A 24620-nucleotide genomic window follows, 5' to 3' on the forward strand; every position below is an offset into this window, starting at 1 on the left:
TGCTGTCCTTTTCTGACATGCAGGCAGAACACGGAACACATAATAAATAAATGAATAAATAAATCTTTAAAAAAAAGAAGCAAGCCAGAACATTCCTTTTTAACATCTGAAAAGTAGATTGAAACCAAAACTAATTTGAGGAAACAGGTACACTACATACTCATCAGTGGAAAATTCACCAGGAATATTACAATTCTAAGTATCTGTGCACCAAAAACAAACACATACAATTTTATAAAATAAACATCTACGGCTAAAATCCCAATTTATACCCACACCTTGGTAGAGGATGAATTCAATATCATTCTTTCACCCACAGACATGTTATCCAAACAAAAACTCTGCAGAGAAACGCTGGAGATAAGTGATGTGATAGAACCACTTAATCTAATAAGTAATCAGATAATATTTCATCCAAACAAAAAGAATTTATGTAATGACATATTATTTATGGTTTATTAATGCTTGCTGAGGATTCAGAAACTAAAGTCAGCCACAAGCCATAGAAGCCAGGCACAGACACACCTTTAATCCCAACACCCAGAAACTAGGAGGTGGTGGCACACCTTTATCCCAGGACCCAAGACTAAGAGGTAGAGGGTTCTCTGTTAATTCAAGGCCACACTGAGCTACACCAAACTGATTCAATCCTAAAGAGAATTAGAGATCACACCTTTAATACCAGGAATTCAGTGAGGTATTTAAGAAAGGAAAAGGGTCTCAGTATGAGGCCTTCCTTATCATGTTGATAACAGGAACACCCCAGGCTTGTTAAGAGGTAAGAGCTCTCTGGTAGCTTGGGTGTTTTACTTCCCTGATCTTCAGTTTGAACTCCAATATCTGTCTCTGGCCTGTTTTTTTTGTTGTTCATGTTACAAATGTAATCTTGTTTTTAGCACCCCATGGAATTTTCTCCAAAACTAACCACACACTTGGACAGAAATAAGTTGTCAACAAACACAAGAAATTTGGAACAACAATGTGCATTTTGTTTGACCACCACAGATATCAACAAAGAAAGGTTACAAACTAATAAAAATGAATAGGTGTTAATTATTGCTGAATGAATAATTGGTAAAGACAGAATTTAGAAAGGAATTAAAAACTTTTCAGAATTGAATGAAAGTAAAAGCACAACATACCCATACCCACGGGACTCAATGATGATGATTCTAAGAGGCAAGTCCACAGCACTAAATGTCTACAGAAAAATACTGGAGAGATCTCATGTTAACAACTTAATTACACATAGGAAAGCTCTAGAACAAAATGGAAGAAAGAACACCAAAAAGGAGTAGATGACAGGATTAATCATAATCAGAACTAAAATTATTACAAAGAAACAAACAAACAGAAAACAGCTAATGAATCAATCAAACAAAGAATTGCTTGTTTGAAAAATAACAATAATATTAATAAAACCAAATTAACTAAAAGATGAATAGAGTAGATCCAAATAAATAAGTGAACAAAATTGATGAAAGAGAGTTATCACAACAGACACCGAGGAAACCCAGAGAATCATGGGGACATACCTTAATTACCTGCATACCACCCAATGGGAAAATCTAAAAGAAATGCTTGAAATTCTTGATATATACCATATGCCGATCAAGACTCAGATTAGTAATTTAATCAGGCCTTATCCTCTCATGAGATAGAGGATGTAAGAAAGTCTACAAGCAAAAAGGAGTCCTGGGTCAGATGGAATCATTGCAGAATACCACCAGACTTTCAATGTAATCAATGTAAATACTCCTCAAATTAGTCCACAAAATAGAAACAGAGGCCACAGTTACCCTGTTATCTAAGCCATATTAAGGGCCAACAACCAGGGAATTTCAGACAAGTTCCATTTATGAACATAGATTTAAAAAAACCCTCAATAAAATACTTGCAAACTGAATCCAGGAAGCATCCTAAAGATCATCCACCATAAACTAGTTTGACATGTAGGAAAAGTTCAATATTCATAAACTGATAAATGTAATCTATCACATAAACAGGCTGAAAGGTGAAAACCACGTGATCATCTCATTAGATTCAGACAAGGTATTATTCAAAATCCAACTCCTCTTTATTAAAATATCCCATAGTAATTAGGGATTTAAGGGAGGTACTTAAAAATAGCAGAGGTCACTTTTTAGAAGACATCAACCTAAATGGGAAGAAATTCAAAGCATTTACAGTAAAATTAGGAACAAAACAAGGTTGTCCTCTCTCATTATGTATTCAGTATAGTACTTGGAATTTTAGTTAGAGCAATAAGAAAACAGAAGTAAATCAAAAGAATACAAATAGGAACGAAAGAAGTCAAAGTGTCTTCAATTACATATTGTATATGTATAAATGACCCTAAAATTTCCTCCAGAAAAACTCTTATAGCTGCTAAACATTTTCTGCAAAAGTAGCTGGTATAATGTTAACTCATTAAAAATAATAGTCTATCTATGAACAAATGACACATAGAATAAGGAGGAAATCAGGAATTATAATGGCCTCAGAAAATATATTGGAGTAACTCTAACCTAATAGTGAAAGACTTGTATAATGGACACTTTAAGACATTGAAGGAAGAATTTGAGTAAGATATCCAATATGGAAAGATGTCACTTGCTCTTCAATCAATAGGATTGATATAGTAAGAATGGCTGTACTATCAAACCTATAAACTGATTCAATGCAACCCCCAACAAAGTTCTGGTGAAATTCTATGCAGAACTTGAAAGAACAATTCTCAGCTTCATAGAGAAGAACAAAGAACTCTGGAGTGAGGTAACCCAGACTATGAAAGACAAACATGGTGTGTATTCACTCATAAGTGGCTATTAAATGTAAAGCAAATGTAAGTACCAGACTAAAGTCCACAGCAACAGAGAATCTAGGTGACAAGGAGGACCCGAAGAGGGACACATGCATCACCCTGGGAAGAGAACTTAGGTATCTACAGGGCAAACTGGGGATGGGGGCTTAATAGGGGGAAGGAATGGGGGAGGAGAGTAGGAGGGAATGTGTTGGCCTAGCCGAGGAGGGATGCAGTGGAAGAGCGATGAAAAAGATATCTAAATAGAGAGAGCCACTATGGGCTTAGGGAGAAACCTTGTGCTAGGGCAGCTCCCAGAAATACACAAGGGATACCCCAACTAAGGCAACTAGCAGTAGTAGAGAGGATGCCTGAACTGGCCTACTCCTGTAATCACATTGATGAATACCGCGACTATCATCATCCAGTAATTGATGGAATCAGATGCAGAGATCCACAACTAAGCACCAGGATGAGCTATGGGAATCCAGGTGAAGGGAGGGAGGAGGGAACGTATGAGCAAGGGAGGTCAAGGTCATAGTGGAGAAATCTTCAGAGACAGCTGAACCAAGCTCATGGAAACCCATGGACCTTAGACCTACAACAGTGGAGACTCCAGGGGACTGAAATAGGCCCACTGTATGTGGGAGACAGTTGTGAAGCTTGGACTATCAGAGGGGTCCCTGGCAGTAGAACCATGATACAAGCATGGTACATGAGCTAGCTTGTTGAAGCCAATTCCTTAGGATGAGATAATGCGCAGAGGTAGTAGGACCACGATATAATCCTGGTACATGTGCTAATTTGTTGGAGCCCAGTCCCCATAGAGGGATGCCATGCTAAGTGTTAATGCATGGGAGAGGGCCCGGGCTCTGCCCCAATGTATTTTACCAGACTATATTGACTCCCCATGGAGGCACTTAACCTGAGGAGGAATGGACTTTGGATGGGCTTGGGGGGAGGTAAGGGAGAGTGGGAGGAGGAAAGGGGGGTAGGAGCGAGAACTGTGGTTGGAATGTAAAATGAAATAAAAAAGTAAAAAATGAAAAAAGTAAACAAAACTCTGGATAGAAAAAAATTGTCATGAATAGTAAAAGAACTGCTGGACAATCACCATCCCTGTTCTCAAATTCTACTACAGAGCTATAGTTATAAAAACAGCATACATTGGCAGAAAACTTTACATAGTGAGCATTGGAATGCAATTAAAGATCCAGACATAATTCCACATACCTTGATTTTTTATAAATAAGTCAGGAGTACACACTGGACAAAAGCATCTTCAACAAATAGTTTTTAAAAAATTTTAAAAATTTTAAATAGCTTGTTTTACATGTCAATCCCAGTTCCCTCTCCCTTCCCTCCTTCCGCACTCCCCCCAGCCTCCCACCCTATTGCCAATTCCTTCCGCATAGGGGATATCTAGAGTCTGTCATTTCACTCCGGGTAGGGTCCAGGCACTCCCTTAAGAGTCCAGGCTGAGAGAGCATCCCTCTTTGTGCTATGGGCACACGATATCTGTTTGTATTCCAGGGAGAAACACTGATCCATTGCTCAGGGCCCCATAGGTTGCCCAGGCCTCCTCACTGACACTCACATTCGGGGGGTCCGGATCAGTTCCATGCTGGCCTCCCTGCTGTCGGTCTGGGGTCCAAGAGCTCTCCCCTGTTCAGATCAGCTGTCTCTGCCGGTTTTGCTAGCCCATTCTCAACAAATAGTTTTGTCAAACTGGATAGTTACATTGAGAAGAATGTAAATAGACCCATACTTACAATCCTTTCCAAAGCTCAACTCTAAATGGATCTGAGACATCAACATTATGCCAGATACACTTAATCTGATGGAATGAAGAATAGGGAGTACTCTGATGGGAGATGTCCTTCTGTATATATGTTTCTCTTATTGGTTGATGATTAAGCACTGATTGACTGGCCAGGCAGGAAGTATAGGTAGGGCTACAAGATGAGGAGAATTCTGGAAAAAGTAGGCAGAAGGAGTCACCATGTGAGTCCCGGAAGAGACGATGCACCAGGCTTTCTCTGGTAAGCCAAGACCAGGTGGAAATACATAGATTAATAGAAATGTGCTAACAATTAAGACAAAGCTAGCCAATAAGAAGCCATAGTCATCAGTCAACAGTTTCATAATTAATGTAAGTCTTTGTGTGTTTATTTGGGACTCAAGAGCTTTGCGACCCTGCCTGGGCCAGAACCATTCATGCTACAGTAGTCTTGAACTCACTGGATTAGGAAAAGTTTTTCATTAGTACTATGATCAACAATTAATAAATGTAACCTCACGAAACTGGGAAACTTCTGTATGACAAAGGACACAATCATTTGAACAAAGTGGGAGGCTACAGAACACCCTTCAGTCTCCAATGATGATCTGACTGCTAAATGGGCTAGTGCAATGCTAGCCCAAACTTCTGGGAGTAGCCAACCATTAGCTGATCTGGTTTACAGTTCATTCCAGGAAATGTAATCTGACAGTGTTTGGGTTGCCAGGAACCTGACACTAGATAAACCATAGGCCTAGAGCAAAGCCAAATGCTAGTGTTCTGATAAATGAACACAGCAATAAAATGACTTCTAACAGCATTCTTTTATAAATGCCTTGCTCAGACATCTTCAAAGAGATTCTTAGAATGAAAAAATGCAGAAATTAGACAAGATGGAGCAAATGAGAGACTTTGGAACACTCAGTACCAAATGGGATGTCTTCATTTAATACTTCCCTTAGAGGATCAGGGAACCCATGGAAGAGGGTCCAAAAGGCTGTAAGCAGAGCCAGAGGGCATGGAGGACACCAAGGAATCAAGGCTGTTGTGGCTTTCACATGGCCTGAATAGATCTGTAAAGGGAAACTCTGAGTAAGTATATGTTGGCATTACATTTCCCTCAATGGGGAGGATATACTCTCTGTAAATGTGTTTGTTTTGTACATTTCACTAAAAGCCTTAGGAAATAAAATTGAAAAATAACCAAAGATGGCTTATTTTTCATTAGTTGCAATATACATCTTATTTTCAAGATTTTTAGCCACAAAGAAAAAAATGTGTATGAATTTGAGAAAGAGAAAATGGGTGGTGCATGTTTTTTTTTAAATGAAGCCAGGGGAGAGGGAAGAGTTACATCATAATTTCAAAAAAAAATAATAAAAAATCTAAAGAAAACCAAGAAATCAAAAAATAATAGGAACAAATAATCATTGAGTTTTTATTGAAAGTTAAATCATTCAAAAATCATAAAAAATTATCATTAACTCAGAAAAGTAATTACTCAAGGGAAAATATTACTTTTAAGGTAAAAATCAAAGAGAAAAAGATTTCATGCTATAGTAAAAATTGTACAAACAGGCAAGTGTGCTTGTGTATATAACTTTCTCTCTGCTCTTGGCTATGGTTGTAATGTGAATGTTGTAGAAATTCAAAGCCAGTTTGAGGTATGTAGCAGACCCTAGAAAAACCAAAAACCAAAAACAAAAAAACAAAACTAAAAACCCTGAAGCAAATGAACAAATGAAAAGATGAATGTTTCAAGAAGATGGATACAGTCATCTTGCTTTCAACATCATGCAATATATACATGCATCAAAGTGTCATATGGTACCTCAATAATATGTGCAATACTTTACATTTTCATATATTAATTGAAGTAAGCTTCAATTAAAAACAACAACAGCAACAAAACTCGGCAGTTTCCATCGTTTACTCTTATAAATGTCAGTATTTTTATTTTTAAAACAATCTTATTTTACATACCATTGCCAGTTCCCTGTCCCTCCTGTCCTCCCACTTCCCCCACCATCTCCCCACCCATCCCCAACTACTCCTTAGAGAGGGCAAGGCCTCCCATGGGGATTCATCAAAGTCTATCTCATCATTTGAGGCAGGGCAAAGGCCCTCCCCCCTGTTTCTAGGCTAGAAGAGTATCCCTCCATAGGGAATGAGCTCCAAAAAGTCAGTTCATGCACTAGGGATACATACTGGTTCTACTACCAGCTGCCCATTAGACTGCCCAAACCCCACAACTGGCACCCACGTTCAGGAGGCCTAGTTTGGTCTTATTCAGGTTCCCCAGATGTTAGTCTGGGGTCAGTGATCTCACAATTGTTTGGGTCAGCTGTTTCTGTGGACTTCCCCAACATGGTCTTGACCCCTTTGCTCATGTTGTTGCTCCTCCCTCTCTACACTTGGAATCCAGTAGTTCAGCCCAGTGCTTAGCTGTGGATGATAATACATTGAAAGGCCTGACAAATACACACTCCTACACTTGGGAACTCTGAATTTTTAAAAATATATAGAAATTATATTTTGGGGTCAACTAAGTTTTCAATAAGGTCTTAAAGCACAGTTCATCTATATAGAATGACACAGTGCATCTATATAAAATCTATGAAATATAATATTAAAATTTTCAATATACTGATACATTGAAATTTTGATAAGGATTTTCATCTAAATACACTCACAGACAATGTAGTTTATGTAATAGCCTGAGGGCACTGACTGAACAGCGTTCTATCTCCAGTAGTCTCAGAGGTCAGGACAAAACTTGAGATTGGATTCATTGTGCTTCAGTTCTTCTGAGAGACAAAGTCTTGGGATAAATTAATTTCAAGTTTCAATGTTGGTAGAGAATTTTTATTTCTGTAGTTCCAGTGGTTATTGCAAGACACATTGTCAATAATGCTATGTTTCAAGGGATAGCTTCAGGATTGTGGCTTTAAACATTTAAATAACACATAGATCTCAGCAGGTATGACTTTACTTATTCAGCTTCCAGTAGGTTCTCAGAATCTTTAAGATGATCATAGTTGAGTCTATCTGGTTGCCTTGTGACCTAGTGTGTAGAGCCACTCCTGATCTTATTGGCTTATGGTCAAGAGATAAATACACAGCCATTCCATGTGACAATCAGCATTACGTTTCACCAGTATTAATAGGAGAACTCATGCAGACATAAATCTTGGAAGAATCACGTTAAACAAAACATTGAAATACACTCAGAAGAAGGGAAAATCAAAACTGAAAGACAACTTTCCCTCCTGCAACAGATACATAAAACATGGCAAATAAAAACAAAGAATGAGATACAATCTCTCCTCCTACTATCCATCCACAACCTACTGACTCTACTATAAGGGAATGCAAAGCTAATGAGATAGGCTAAATGTCATTGGAGGAAATCTTATTTCTTAAAACAGTGAGTACATAGACAGCTCAAACAAGCAGATGCATAGTTTAAGGAAATATTTCTGTTTTACTTTGATTTATGTTGCTATAATAAACACTATGACCAAAAGTAGAATCATGTAGCTTATAGTCCATAATGCTTGGAAATCAGGCCAGAATCTAAAGGCAGCTACACAGGACTGAATGGGAGAACACATAATAGTGCTCCCTATTGGCTTGTTTTTTATGGTTCTCAATTAAAATCTTTCCATGGTTCATATGATCCAGAGAGGGCTGCCCATTCCTGTATAAATAATTAATAAAATTGCCCCACATATTCATCTGTAGGACTATAGACTAATGGAGATACTTTGTCCAGTTGAAGTTTCCTCTTCCCAGATAATTCCAGCTTGTGTCATGTTGATAAAATAAATGAGCAAATTATTAAATAAACAGCACACTATAAATACCTGATAAGATTTTCTCCAAAGTTAATGAAAGTTTGTAAACTGAAGGTTAATGTCCAATATATGGAAGAAAAGATTCCATAAGGAATTTAAAAACATTTGTAAATAGAAAAACTTGAAATCAAGGAGATAGTAAATCAACTAAAACCACATCAGATAGTATCATTAATAGACAACATCATAGGCAACTTTCCATATTTATGAATCTTAGGGATGGTGAAAAGGTTGAGACAAAATAGAAAGAGATACATATAAGAAAAAATTAAGAAGCACAGATTAAACTTTTTTATACTCAAGAGCCCAGGCTTTAAAATACATGATCTATAAGAATGAGCAGATATGACAAAGACAAATTAATAACAGCAACATAATATGGGCTTCAGAGATGGCTTAGTGGTTAAGAGCCCTGACTGCTCCTCCAGAGGACCTGGATTCTATTATCAGCCCCCACATGGCATCTCACAACTGTCTGTAACTCCACAGTCTGACACCCTTGCACAGACATATATGCAGGGAAATCACCAATGCACTTAAAATAAAAATAAATAAATTATTAAAAAGAAAAGCAGAGTACTATCATAAAAAGACTCATTGATTAAAGGAATGTAAAGACAAGCATAAAACCACCATACATGTAACTACCTATTTTATACATTAAAAGGAAAATGTGAATATGCATTGCTTAACAAAATAGCATCTTCAACAAATGATGCTGGTCAACTGGATCGCTGTATGTAGAAGGAAAATTGTTCCTCATCTCTCACCCTACATAAAATTCAACTCGAAATTGATCAAAGACGTCGGCATAAGACCTGATACCTTCAGTCTTATAGAGGAGAAAACAGAGAATACACTGAAACACAGAATAGAAATTTATGAGCAGGTTGCTGTTTTCAGAGTCTTTAAGACAGGTAGTTGATAAATTGGGCCTCATGAAAGAGAAAAAAGGATTTTGTACAGCAAATAATACTGTCATTCATGAGAAGAAGAAGAAGAAGGAGAAGGAGAAGGAGAAGAGGAGAAGAGGAGAAGGAGAAGGAGAAGAGAAGGAGAAGGAGAAGGAGAAGAAGAAGAAGGAGAAGAAGAAGAAGAACAAGAAGAAGAAGAACAAGAAGAAGAACAAGAAGAAGAAAAAGAAGAAGAAGAAGAGGAAAAAGAAGGAGGAGAAGAAGAAGAAGAAGGAGAAGAAGAAGAAGAAGAAGGAGAAGAAGGAGAAGAAGAAGAAGAAGAAGAAGAAGAAGAAGAAGAAGAAGAAGAAGAAGAAGAAGAAGAAGAAAAAGAAGAAGAAGAAGAAGAGGGAAAAGAAGGAGGAGGAGAAGAAGGAGAAGAAGAAGATTAGAAGGTTACATAGTGGAAAAAGTCTTCACCAACTTTACCAACTGTGTGTTGTAAAGAGGAATGCCATCTTGAATAGATAAAGAAAAACAACCAAACCCAAACATCAAGGAAACAAACATCCTCTTTAAAAATGAGCTATGGAACTGAAGAAAAAGAGTTCTCAAATGCTAACCTACATTTTAAGAAACAGTTTAGCATCCTTAGCTATAGAAAAACACAATTTAAAACTACTTTGAGATTTCCTCTTATCTTACTTAGAATGACCAGGTTCCAAAAACCAAATGAAGACAAATGCTGGCATGTATTTGGAGGTTGGTAAACACTCCTGGAGGGCTTATGGGAGTTCAAATTGGCAGAGTCTTGAAGGAAATCATTGTGGTGGTACTCAAAAATCTGAAAATAGATCTACCACATGATCCAGCTACACCACTTGGAATGTACCAAAGACTTCTATATTCTTTTACAGAGATACTAGATATTCCATGTGCATCGCTGCTTTATTAACAATTCTTCAGAACTGAAAACTGGCTGGGTGTCCACCAACTGATAAATAATGACTATCTGGTATATTTGTGCAATGGAATATTATTCAGTTACTACAAAAATGAAATAATTGGATTCAAAGGTATGGATGTATGTGGAAATAATCTTTCTCAGTGAAGTAACCCAGACCCAAAAAGACAACTGCAGCATGTTTTTTTCACTGTTAGACAGTATATTGGAATCTTTAGAAAGTGTGCGTTTTATATTTAGTACCCATGGAGAGCAGGAAATGGTAAGGGCCCAAGGGATGTGGCTGTTTAACAGTAGGACCACATTGCTGAAGACAGCTTATACTTGAGTCAAAGAACATGAAGAAATAAAGATAGAATTGACCTGGAATCTTCATCCCTACTGAGTGTCTCACAAAGTGTTAAAATGGACTATGCACCTTACTAGAAGAAAAAAAATCATCAACCATAGCAACCCAGGAGTCCTGTAAGCCACAGAAGTTAATGGCCTTTCGAGAGATTACCCAGTAGTCCAATAATGGCATGAATATCGTGGGAGTAGCCATCAACTTTCTGTATGGATTTAAGTCCTGCTCCAAAAGATGAAACAGATGCCTGGCACCATTATCAGGCTAACTCCTATGGCTAGATAGACTGAGGACACGAGAGAGAAACTACTGCCACTTTTTTCCCTAATGAGCATTGTACTGTACCAACTCCTGATGGCTTATCACTATATCCATTGACTAACTCTTCTCTCAGTCCTCATCAGAGAAACTCTTTGTAGTCAATCATAATCAACAGAGAGATCTGCAACTGTTATTGATTTCAGCCCTGAGTTTGACTATTTCTTATCCTCCACTGCTTTCAGGCGTGATTTCTTCTTCTTGTTCTCAAGTTTCCAAGTGTACTGTTAAGTTTTTAGTATGAGATGACACCATTTTTTATTTAATTTTATTCATTTTACATACTAACTGCGGTTCCCCTTCTCTCCCCTCCTCCCCACAACCCATCACTATCCACTCCTTACAAAGGGTAAGTTGACTCCCGTGGGAGAGTCAACAATATCTGACAAATTAAGTTGAGGCAGGACCAAGTCCCTTCACTCTGCATTAAGGCTAAGCAAGGCATCCCACCATAGGAAATGGGTTCCAAAAAGCCAGCTCATGAACCAGGGAAAGATCCTGATCCCACTGTCCCTCAAACAGACCAAGTTACACAACTGTCACCCCCATGCAGAGGACCTAGTGAGGTCCCATGCAAGCTCCCCAACTGTTGGTATAGAGTCTAGGAGCTCTCTAGACCTTGAAGGGTCAGCTGTCTCTGTGGGTTTGCCCATCATGATCTTGAGCCCCTTGTTCACATAATTGGGCCCTTTCTTCTACTGAACTCCTGGAGGCCAGTAAATGATGGAAGCAGATGCAGAGATCCAGTCTCCATTTTTTAAATACATGCTCTTAATGCTACAATGTTGCCTCTTAGAACCACTTTCACTGTGTTCCATAAGTTTGAGTATGCTGTGTATTCATTTTCATTTAATTGTAGAAATTCTTAATTATTATTATTTTGTTAGATCTGCTTTTCTCTTCTCTCCTTTATGAGACAAGGGTCTTATATCCTTTCTTTTCTCTCTTCTGCAGTGTTCTCTGAGCATTAAAGATGGTGGTATTGAATTTAACCTCACCTTTCTTTCATCTTTTGTGTTATCAAAACTTGGATTGGTTGTAATCCTTGGCAGTATATGTACCATACATATGCCTAGTCACCATGGAAGTCAGAAATGGGCATCAGATGTTCTGGAACTGGAATTATGGTGATTGTAAACCACTATGAGGTTGTTGGGAACCAAACCTAGGTCCTCTGCCAAAGCAACAAGGGCTCTTAATCACCTAGCCATTTTTCCTGCCCTGTAACGTGAAGTTGGTAAGATGGCTCAGTAGGTAAAGGTACCTACTGCCAAGCTTTGCTACCAATCCAAGTTTGACTCACTGACCACAAATGGAAGAAATTGAGAACTGACTATCTGTAGTCATTCTCTGACTTAAATACATGATGTGCGGGATGAATACACATGCACAAATGCAATATATGTAAAGGAAGGTGATGAAATGTGACAAACTCCTTGACACATAATTCTTTGTTTTCTATCTTTCTCTTTTTCTTTAATTTAAATTAGAAACAAGCTTGTTTCACATGTCAAACCCAGTTCCCTCTTCCTCCCCTCCTACACTGCCCACACGGACTCCCTACCCCATCCCCTTTCTGCTCCCCAGGGAGGGTGAGGCCTTCCATGGGGGATCTTTAAAGTCTGTTATATCATTTGGAACAGAGCCTAGGCCCTCCCCTGTGTGTCTAGACTGAGAGAGTATCCCTCTATGTGGAATGGATTGCCAAAGTCCATTCATATACTAGGGATAAATACTGATCCACTACTAGAGGCCCCATAGATTGCCAAGACCTCCTAATTGACACCCACATTCAGGGGATCTGGGTCGATCCTTTGCTGGTTTCCCAGCTGTCATTCTGGGGAACATGCGCTCCCCCTTGTTGAGGTCAGCTGTTTCTGGGGATTTCTCCAACCTGGTCTTGGCCTCTTTGTTCATTATTCCTCCCTCTCTGCAACTGAATTCCAGGAGTCTGGCTCAGTGTTTAGCTGTGGATGTCTCCTTCTTCTTCCATCAGCCACTGGATGAAGGCTCTAGGATGGCATGTAAGGCAGTCATCAATTTCATTATTGGAGAAGGGCATTAAAGGTAGCCTCTCCACTATTGCTTAGATTGTTAGTTGGGGTCATCCTTGTAGATCTCTGGACATTTCCCTAGTGCCAGATTTCTCTTGATTTCTTGTTTAACCTATAGTGGCACACTCTATTATGTTATCTCTTTTCTTGCTCTGCTCTATTCTTCCCCAACTCAATTTTTATGCTCCCTCATGTCCTCCTTTCCCCTCCTCTTCTCCCCATCTCTTTCTTTTAACTCCCTCTTCCCTCCCCCATGCTCCCAGTTATCTCAGGAGATCTTGTCTCTTTCCCCTTCTCAGGGGGGGATCATGTGTGTCTCTCTTAGACATACATTATTTCCTAGCTTCTCTGGCAGTATGGATTGTAGGCTGGTAATCATTTACTCTATGTCTAAAATTGATACATGAGTGAGGACACACCCTGTTTATCTTTTTGTGACTGGGTTACCTCACTCATGATGGTTTCTTCTAGTTCCATTCATTTGCCTGCGAATTTCAAGATTCCATTGATCTAGGTTGCTTCCAGGTTCTGGCTATCATAAATAATGCTGCTATGAACATGGTTGGACAGATGTCCTTGTTGTATGAATGCGCATCTTTTGGATATATGCCTAAGAGTGGAACTGCTGGGTCTTGTGGTAGAGAGATTCCCATTTTCCTGAGGAATCTCCATACTGATTTCCAAAGTGGCTGTAAGAGTTGGCACTCCCACCATCAGTGGAGGAGTGTTCCCCTTTCTCCACATCCTCTCCAGCATAAATTGTCATTGGTGTTTTTGATTTTAGCCATTCTGACAGGAGTGAAATGGTATCTCAGAGTTGTTTTGATTTGCATTTCCTTAGTGGCTAAGGATGTTGATGTCTTTCAAACATTTTAGACTCCTCTATTGAGAATTCTCTATTTAGTTCTGTAGCCCACTTTTTAATTGGATCCTTTAGTGTTTTGGAGACTTGCTTCTTGAGTTCTTTGTAAATTTTGGAAATCAGCCCTCTGATCTTACAGATGCCTTACAGAAACATCTTAGTTTCAGGAGGTCCCATTTGGTAATTGTTGATTTCAGTGTTTGTGCTACTGGTGTTATGTTTAGGAAGCGGTCTCCTGTACCAATTCATTCAGAGGTACCTCTCACTTTCTCTTCTAACAGGTTCAGCGTGGCTGGATTTATGTTGAGGTCTTTGATCCATTTGGATTTATGTTTTGTGCACGGCAATAAACATGGATCTATCTGCAGTCTTTTACATGCCAATATCCAATTATGCCAGCACTATTTGTTAAAGATGCTTTCTTTTTCTCATTGTGTAATTTTAGCTTCTTTGTCAAAAATTGAGTTTTCATAGGTGTGTGGGTTAAAATCAGGGTTTTCAAATTCGATTCCATTGGTCTACCTGTTTATCTTTGTGCTAATACCAAGCTGTTTTCAGGACTATAGCTCTGTAATAGAGCTTGAAGTTAGGGATGGTGATGCCTTTGGAAGTTCCTTTATTGTACAGGGTTATTTTGGCTATCCTGGGTCATTTGTTTTTCCATAAAAAGTGATTATTGTTCTTTGAAAGTCTGTGAAGAATTGTGCTGGTATTTTGATGGGGACTGCATTGATTCTGTAGATTGCTTTTGGCAAGATTGCCATTTCTGCTATTTTGATGCTACCAATGCAAGAGCATGGGAGATTTTTCCATTTACTGGTATCTTTTTAAATTTTTCTTTAGAGACTCAAAGTTCTTGATATACAGGTCTTTCACTTGTTTTATTAGCATTATCCCCAGATAGTTAATGTTGTTTGTGGCTATTGTAAAGGGTGATGTTTCTCTGATTTCTTTCTCAGCCCATTTATCATCTGTATATAAAAGACTACTGAGTTTTTTTGAGTTAAGCTTGTATCCTGCCACCCTTGTAACTCTTGATTGACATTTATTTGGACATGTATATGTAATAAATCCCTAGTTTCATTCTTTGTCCATAACCTGTTGGCATTTTGACAATTCCCACAGAAATTCCCTACAGCTTAGTTAGCCTTCAAATTCCCAAGGCCCATTCTCCATTGCATCACAAATTAATTGTGTATGTCAGACAGTAAAAGTTCCCTTTCTTATAAGAAAATTTTAAGAATAAAGTTGGAACAACCAGGTATTGCCTATTATGTTAGAGGTAGGTGATGTTTGCTGTGTGACAGTATTGGTGGATAGGTAGAGACGTAAATGTTGTTAGCATTCTTCATATTTATAAGGAATATAACTAAGGAATAAAAAGTACAGTTGCTGAGGTTTAATACATGCTGTCTTGAATGCAATGAAGCATAGCCAAAATATAATGGTAAATGAATGCCAAATTGAAGTGCTTTCTCAATAATATAGTTCTTTCCTCTTCTGAAACTTTGAATTGTCTTATTAGAATTCCATAGTGCTCAATAAAATAGAAATTGTTTTGATGTATATTCTGAGCCAAAAAGTTATACCTACCAACTGAAACAAGCAAGATAATATAACCATTAATCAATACGGAAATGTTATGTTGAGCATTGAAAAGAAAATATTTCCTTAAATCCTGGCTTGGAAATACACAAACTCTGACAAAGTTTCCCAAACTGCTGATTAAAAAGGTTCTCCTTTTATAATTCATACCAATGAACACTGATCTTGGGCTGATGTTAAATGTTTTGATTTTGTAATCTGAGATTTACGCAGTTAACAAACTCTTAAAATTTCAGTATAAAATTAAGGAAGAGAAAATCTATATCACACCTGTTGATGTCTCAGTACTCAGGATACCTTGTGCATTTGTACATTTATATGAAGGATATGGATCATGGCCATCCACTAGTGTGTCTCCCTGACTCCCCTTTAGTGCCTCCCATGTCTGCCTTTGAACTAAATGTCTTTATTTTAGTGTTAATAATAATATCAAGTTCAGCTAGTGCTTCCAATGAGCACATGAGTGTGTAACCAGTAATACACATATTTTAAGCTTTGTTTTGCTTAGAATGCACTGTGTAAGTATTGATACATACATATACTAGTGAACACTTACACACTAGCTGTGTGTTTGTCTGACTAAATGTGCTTTTTCTATAATTCTTAGTTTAACAATATATGGAAATTTGTTTCATTATTAAATCTATTGATATAAGGTTAGAGGAGAGATCAATGAGAGACAGAGAAGACACTTGGCATTTTAAAGTAGTATAATAATAAATGTCTGAGACAATTTTTAATTTGAGATTTTTTTATTTACTTCTATTCTCCTTCACTCTGTTTGTCTTTTTAATTGTAGGTAATGAAGCCCACCTTTCTTTAACTATATTTTCTTTTTTTTTCTAATTGAACTGAGTTTCCTGGCACTAAGCAGCATCCCAGGCCAGCAAGGATTGTATTACTATTGTTGTTGTTATTAACATTATTGTTTGCTTGGAACAGAAAACTTTGTTCTTCATTCTGACAAGGAGGGAGTCTACCAGGGCACATCATTCAAGACAGTTTCTGTGTATCTTTAAAGAACTTTTGCTTTATAAAGATCTATTTTTTTGTATAACATTGAAAGTCAATTAGTTTATTATTCACACCACCCTACTTTCCAAATGGATTTGAGATAGCTTGCAATGAGTCACACGTATAATTATATCTTAAAAAACAGCACAAAAGCGTCATGGGGTGAGAAGAAGCAATCATTTTATCTGGGAGTTGCACCAAGAAAATTTGCTGCAACTGAGCTTTGGATTGATTAACTCTATTTTCAGTGAGATTATTTTTTAAAAACTGCATTTGGTAAGACTGTATAAAACATTTTTCTCTATCAGACTGAATTATTTTTATATAATATATGAATCTTTGGTTATTCACATTTATCCCCAACCTATTTCTGGTAAGCAAATAGCTTGAAAGTTTCTTTGCACATTTTATAGTCAACAACTGAATGATGCTATAAAAACTATAACACCTAAATGACAGGGCATCAAAGACTTAGATAAAAATATACATGTCATGAAATTGTTGCAGTTAGGATCACAATAAATTTTCACATTCATCCTGATGCAGACTACACTCCTCACAGGGAGATTGTATGCAAAAAAGTATCAGTCTTTGCTTTGTTAACTGCTCCAAAGCACCTGTATTTATTCATGATTAATGGCTACAATTTCTGTAAGGAAAATGTCCTCAGGAAATGAGGTATGTGTGTGTGTGTTTAATTAGGTCAGCATATTTAAGGCATAATTCATATCTAGAAAACATATATAAATTGATAATGTAGTTTACAAGTTTTGATAAATATCCATGTGAAACAATTATATTATAGTTAAGGCACTGAATATTTGTATCACTTCTCTTTACTATCAATCATCACCCATCCCCTTGTAAAATACATACACGAAGACTTTAACATGTGGAAGTATGTTGCTTTCTTTGTTAAAATAAAAAAACAAAACAAAAACAAAACAAAAAACAACAAAAGAAACAATCTAAGGTTAATGAGAAAAACACCCAGAACAACGGCAAAGGAGATCAGGACTAGCACTGGCAGGAAGGTGTGGCTTAGAGCAGAGTGTTGTGTACAGCTATGTTTCTAGAAGAAGAATAGCTATGACCTAGGTGGAAGGGATGGAAGTGAATTTGAATTGTTCTGTTCTGTAGGGACTGGTGTGATGGGAACAGAAAACGGGACAGAGGTTGCAGAATTCATCCTCATAGGACTGACCCAGTCACATGAAATTCAGCTCTTGGTCTTTGTTCTGAGCTTAATTTTCTACATCATCATCTTGCCTGGAAATGTGTTCATCATCATCACCATCATGTCAGACCCTGGACTCAGTGCCCCACTTTATTTCTTCCTGGGAAATCTGGCTTTCCTGGATGCATCCTACTCCTTCATTGTGACTCCCAGGATGTTGGTAGACATCTTCTCTGAGAAGAAGGTAATCTCTTATAAAGACTGCATCACTCAGCTATTTTTCTTGCATTTCCTTGGAGGAGGGGAATTTTTACTTCTGGTTGTGATGGCCTTTGACCGGTACATTGCCATCTGCAAGCCTTTACACTATTCTACTGTCATGAGCCCTAGAGCCTGCTATGTGATGATGTTGACTCCGTGGCTTGGAGGGTTTGTTCACTCTATTCTTCAGGTTGTTATCATTCTCCGATTGCCCTTTTGTGGCCCAAACCATGTAGATAACTTCTTCTGTGATGTCCCTCAGGTCATCAAGTTAGCCTGTACAGACACCTTTGCTGCTGAGCTCCTAATGATCTTCAATAGTGGACTGCTTACCCTTGTTTGCTTCCTTGGGCTTCTGACTTCCTATGCAGTTATTTTATGCCATGTTCACAGGTCAGCTTCTGAAGGAAAGAACAAAGCTATATCCACGTGTACCACTCATGTAATAATCATATTTCTTATGTTTGGACCTGCAATTTTCATCTATACACGTCCATTCACAGCCCTGTCAGCTGACAAAGTGGTTTCTTTCTTTCACACAGTAATATTTCCCTTGATGAATCCTGTGATTTATACTCTTCGAAACCAGGAAGTAAAAACATCCATGAAAAAGTTGTTTATCCAGCAAATAGTTTGTTAATTGCATTTTAAGTGAGAAATCAAGTGGGGGTCATGTGGCAAGCATTTATCAAGTTATAAAATAAATGACATTCATCTTGATTAGATTTCATTTCTCAGGTACCATTATAGGCAATTTAATTGATTTATACATAGTGAGAAAATAAAATTTATATGTTTTAAAGGATGCAGCAGAAATACCAGGTTGTTTAAGTACAATGGATAAGTGTGACAGATTAGGGATTAAATTTTAAGTGATGTAAGAGTAAAAGCACTAAAGGATTTTATGGTAAAATCAATAGTTTCAGCATCTCCATAACCATAGTAACCACATCTTAGTATTTTAGGCAAAAGAACAACTAACCCAGGTCTGTTCATGTGCAATGTGCTATCACCATTAGATTCTATGGATAGATTAATTCATTTTTATATATATGGTAGTAGTAACATATCAAAATTCAAATACCTTTCTGCAGTGTTGCTGTTGGTATTCTCAACATTACCTGGGATAGATTACAAGCAAGTATTTGACTTTTTTTCTTTGCTCTTTTCCTGGAGTTGAGACACAGCTTCTTTTGATCCTTTGGGGTTTCATTCTCTATTTCACTGCTCACACTGTAGTCCAATGCCTTTGTTGTCATCTAGACCTTTGGAGAATCTTATTTTCAACATCTCATCATATTACATGATAGATCTCCCAGAGGTCACTTTTTAAAAACATTTCATTCCCTCACAGTCAAATTTAGCAATGTCTCCCCTTACTTCCTTATCAAAATGATACTTGCTAATGCAGTACTTAAGTTACCTTATGCATATTCCCAGTTTGCTGTTTTATCATCATCTGTGCTCTCCACACAAACCTAGTTTCTCGTGTTAGCAGGCTACTGTGGCTCTCCACAAAAGGAACACACTAGCTTCCTGGCATTCCTTTGCTCCTGCTTCTGATTCATAGTCTTTGTAAACACCATCATCTTAGCTTTCCTTTCACAGTCTCTTGGACTTTTCTCAAAGTACAATGACAATTATAACTGACCTCCACTGTTCTCAGTTTTAAAAGCACTTTTAAAATGGATATTGCCATTTCAAACACCTATTTCTCAAATTTTTGTGAAACATAAGGAACAAAAGGAAATTCTCATAATGGGGGAGTTTTATCAAATACACAGACACTTGATGATCATACCACGAACCAGCAAGATGTCATTGGAGTTTATCTTCTTTAACTTATAGGCTAAAATAAGACCATCTATCTATGTAGTCAGTTCTTTATGATGGTCTAGTGAATCTGATGGCCGGTGACTGTTTCTTATAGTCATAAATATTGCTGTAAAGCATTTTCAAGAATTATTTCACTTACACGTGTGTTTTGCCTACATGCATGTTTTTGTACTAGAGCTGTGCCTGTTGTCACAGACTTCAGAAGAGGATATCAAGTCAAAAGGATCTGCAGTAATGAATTAGAACCTATGTGGTACTCAGAATTTTATTCAGCTTCTCTGAATGATCAGCCAATACTCTTAACCAAAGAGATATCATTCCAGTCAACACTTTACACCCACATGTGTTCCTGCTGTGCTGTCTTAGACACAGACATTACATTAGTGCTTACTGGACAAGGGAGGAGAGATTGTGAGTTCACTTCTCAAGTGTTTAGTCTCTGTTCAAAGTCCTTGTCAGGAGGCAGCTATCTCTTTTTACAGTTTTCCTTTATGCATCATCCTGTCAAATGTATGTATGTATGTATGTATGTATGTATGTATGTATGTATGTGTGTAGCAACTGAGATTTTTTTGGTGATATTATTTCAAGTTTTTATTTTTATTAACAAAGAGTTACACTATAAACTCTCTGGAAACCAGCGCCAGCCATGCATGCCAGGAAATTCAGTAGGCGATCTTTACTGTCCCTCCTGTCCTCCAATTCCAGTGCCCTAGTACTGCCTTTATCTTTGTAGCAGACCCCTCTGTGTGACATCTTCTTCCTCTCTATCCCAATGCCAAGGGACCAAGAAGATCTTCTTTTATAGCCTTCCCAACCACATCATCCCTTTGTCTCAGTCACCAACATTTGAATTCTTTGTAAAACTGTTGGCCATTCTAGCCAGTGTAAAAACATAAAAGTAATAATCAGGACAACTTGTCCCCATTAAAGCCCAGGAACTCTACTATAGAATATCCCAAGAAATTCAACAGAGATGAGCCACAAAACAAATGCTTCAAAATATCTATTATGGGTATGGTATATGACCTTAGAGATGATATGACTAAACCCATTAATGAATTTCTACAAAAACATGACCCGAACAGTAGAATGCAATGAAGAACACAGTTCAAGACACAGAAATTTAAACAGAAACACTAAGAAAACAGAAAGTATTGGAAAACAGGAAGCAAAATATTTAGGAAATCTAAAAGGACCCTCAGGGACAAACTTCACCTAGAGAAAACAAGAGATGGAAGAGTCTTAGACATTGAAGACAAGATAGAAGAAAGTATTCCACTTAAGAAAAATGCTAAATCTAAGAAAAAATCCAGCCAGAAAAACATCCAGGAAATTTGGGATACACAGAAAAGACCAAACTATGAAATATTATTAAAGGAAAAAGAAGAAAGTCATAGGCATAGAAAATATTTTCGACAGAAACATAAAAGAAAAATTTCTTGGCCTAAAGAAGGGGGTGCCTATAACGTACAAGTAGCATGCAAAACACCAAATAGACAGAAAAGGTATTCCCCATGATTCACACAAAACACAAAATGTACAGAGCGAGAAAGAATTTTAAAAGCTACAAGGGAGTTATGTTCAGGAAGCAGTCTCCTGTAACAATTCGTTCAAGGGTACCTTCCACTTTCTCTTCTAAGAGGTTCAGTGTGGCTGGATTTATATTGAAGTCTTTGGTACATTTGGACTTACTTTTGTGTATGGCGATAGACATGGATCTATCTGCACTGAGATGGACATTAAATTAATAAATGGGACCTCCTGAGACTGAGAAGCTTCTCTAAGGCAAAGGACACAGTCAACAAGACAAAAAAGCAGCCCACAGAGTGGGAAACATATATTCTCTGACCTCACATCTGACAGAGGCCTGATCTCCAAAGTTTACAAAGAACTCAAGAAGCAAGTCTCCAAAACACTAAAGGATCCAATTAAAAGGTGGGGTACAGAACTAAATAGAGAATTCTCAATAGAGGAGTCTAAAATAGCTGAGAAACACTTAAGAAAGTGCTCAACATCCCTAGCCAACAGGGAAATGTAAATTAGAACAACTCTGAGATACCATCTCACTCCTGTCAGAATGGTTAAAATCAAAAACACCAAAGACAATTTATGCTGGACAGGATGTAGAGAGAGGGGAACACTCCTCCACTGCTGGTGTGAGTGCCAACTTGTACAGCCATTTGGGAAATCAGTATGGGGATTCCTCAGGAAAATGGGAATAAACCTACCACAAGACCCAGAAACTCCACTCTTAGGCATATATCTAAAAGATGCACATTCATACAATAAGGGCATCTGCTCCACTATGTTCATAGCAGCATTATTTGTAACAGCCAGAACCTGGAAGCAACCTAGATGCCCCTCAACTGAAGAGTGGATAGAGAAAATGTGGTACATTTACACAATGGAGTACTATTCAGCAGAAAAAAATGGAATATTGAAATTTGCAGGCAAATGGATGGCACTAGAAGAAACCATCCTGAGTGAGAGAAACATGGTATGTACTCACTCATACATGGATTTTAGACATGAATAAGGGGAGTGCCAGCCTACAATCCCATTGCCAGAGAGTCTGGGAAACAGAATATTCATCCAGTAACTAATGGAAGCCTAGACAGACACCCAAAGCTAAACACTGAACTGAACTCCTATAATCCAGTGACAGAGATGGAGGACTGATGAGTAAGTGATCAAGATTGGGCTTGTTTAACCCACAGAAACAGCTGACCCAAACATGGGAGAGCTCTTGGTCCCCAGACTGATGACTGGGAGGACAGAATGGGACTGATCCTGACCCCCTGAATGTGGGTGTCAGTGAGGAGGCCTGGGCAATGTATGGGACCTTGGGTAGTAGATCAGTATGTATCTCTGGTGTACAAATGGTCTTTGGGTGCCCATCCAACAATGAGGGATGTTCCCTCAGCCTGGACTCTTGCCAGAGGGTATAGGCCCTGCCCTGAATGAAATGACAGACTCTGGAGATTCTCCATGGAGGGCATTCCCCTCTCTGGGGAATGGAGTAGGTATTGGGTGGGGGCATGAGGGACCTGGTGGGGAGGAGGGGGACAAGGGGAGGGAGAGAGAGCTGGGATTGACATGTGAAGAAAGCTTGTTTCTAATTTAAATTAAAAAAAGAAAAATGGAAAAGCTGCAAGGGAAAAAGATCAAACAAAATATAAAACCGCGACTAGAATTTTCACTGGAAACTACAAATGAACAGGGCCTGGATGGATGTTCTATAAGACCTATACAAGCTACTACACTCTGTAAAGTTTTCAATTACAGAAGTTGAGAAAACAAGACATTTCATTACAAAATGAAATTTAAGAAGTATCTATATATAAATTGAGCCTACCAGAAAGTGCTAGAAGAAAAAGTTAAACTAGAAGAAGTTAAGTATACCCAAGAAACCACCAGTAATAATTAATCTTAGACAAGCAAATCCAAAGAAAGGGGAGGAAAACAATCCCAGAACAACAACAAAATAACAGGACACAGCTAACAGAGCTCATTGATTAAACATCAATGGTCTTAATTCCTCGGTATAAAGACACAGACTAACAGATTGTAAATGAAACGGGATCTATACTTTTGATACATCCAAGAAAAATGCTGTAACATCAATGATAGACATCACTTCAAGGTAAAGGGATGCAAAGAAGATTTTTCAAGCCAACGGAATCAAGAAGCAAGTCAGAGAACCCCTTTTTAACAACTGAAACCTAGACTCAAACCAAATCTAATTAGAGGAGACAGGCAGGCACTGACATTACATACTTAACAAAGGAAAACCCACCAAGAATATTACACTTCCAAACATCTGTGCACTAAATACAAGCAATACAACTTTATATAAAATAAACAACTACAGCTAAAAACACATATTCTCCCCCACACACTGGTGGAGGACAAATTCAATATTCCACTCTCACCAATAGACAGGCCATCCAAACGAATCTCAACAGAGAAATGCTGGAGATAAGTGATGTGATAGAACTAATTGATCTAATAGGTAATCATATAATGTTTCATCCAAACCAAAAATAATTTACATAGTGATATATTATTTATGATTGATTAATGCTTGCTGAGGATTCAGAAACTAAAGTCAGCCACAAGTCATAAACTCCAGTCACACACCTTTAATCCCAGGACAAAGGATTAAGAGGTAGAGGGTTCTCTGTTAGTTCAAGGCCATAATGAGCTAGACCAACTAGTCCTGAAGAGAATTAGAGCTCACATCTTTAATCCTAGGACTCCATGAGATACCATGAGTCCTTCCTTCTCCAGCCATGTTGAGAATAGGAACACCTCAGCTAAGACATCTCTGGTAGCTTGGGTAGTTTGCTTCCCTGATCTTCAGTTTGAACCGAGATCGGTGTATGGGTCTTTTAATTTTCGTGATACAAATTTATCTTCTTTTCAGCATCCCATGGAATTTTCTCCAAAATTGACCATATGCTTTGACAGAAATCAGTTCTCTACAGACAAAAGAAAATTGAAACAACAACCTGTACCTTGTCTGACCACCACAGATTAAAGCTGTATATCAACAAAGAATAGTTACAAACTCATAGACATGGAACAGGTGTCCAGAACCTTATTACTGAATGAACAATTGGTAAAGACAGACTTTAGAAAGAAATTTAAACTTTTCAGAATTAAATGAAAGTAAAAACACAACATACCCATACGTATGGGATTCAATGATGATGGTTTTAAGAGGCAAGTCCATAGCACTAAATGTCTACAGAAAAGTACTGTAGAGATCTCATGCTAACAACTTAATTACACATAGGAAAGCTCTAGAACAAAAGGAAGGAAGAACACCCAAAAGGAGTAGACAA

General features: G+C 37.9%; 1 protein-coding gene across 1 annotated transcript; it reads left to right on the forward strand.

Moving 5' to 3' along the window:
• The first annotated feature begins 17647 nt into the window (after positions 1 to 17647).
• Positions 17648 to 18574, forward strand: LOC121136111 (olfactory receptor 4N2-like). Its single transcript, XM_040735785.1, has one exon. It carries the CDS (start codon positions 17648 to 17650, stop codon positions 18572 to 18574), a length of 927 nt encoding a protein of 308 aa, XP_040591719.1.
• The last annotated feature ends 6046 nt before the right edge of the window (positions 18575 to 24620 follow it).

This window comes from Mesocricetus auratus, unplaced genomic scaffold (genome assembly GCF_017639785.1).
Source record: "Mesocricetus auratus isolate SY011 unplaced genomic scaffold, BCM_Maur_2.0 Super-Scaffold_100048, whole genome shotgun sequence".
Classification (NCBI taxonomy): Eukaryota; Metazoa; Chordata; class Mammalia; order Rodentia; family Cricetidae; genus Mesocricetus; species Mesocricetus auratus.

What these genes read in the sequence shown, in the direction of transcription:
- LOC121136111 (XM_040735785.1), top strand. Translation starts at nt 17,648, where the DNA reads ATGGGAACAGAAAACGGGACAGAGGTTGCAGAATTCATCCTCATAGGA.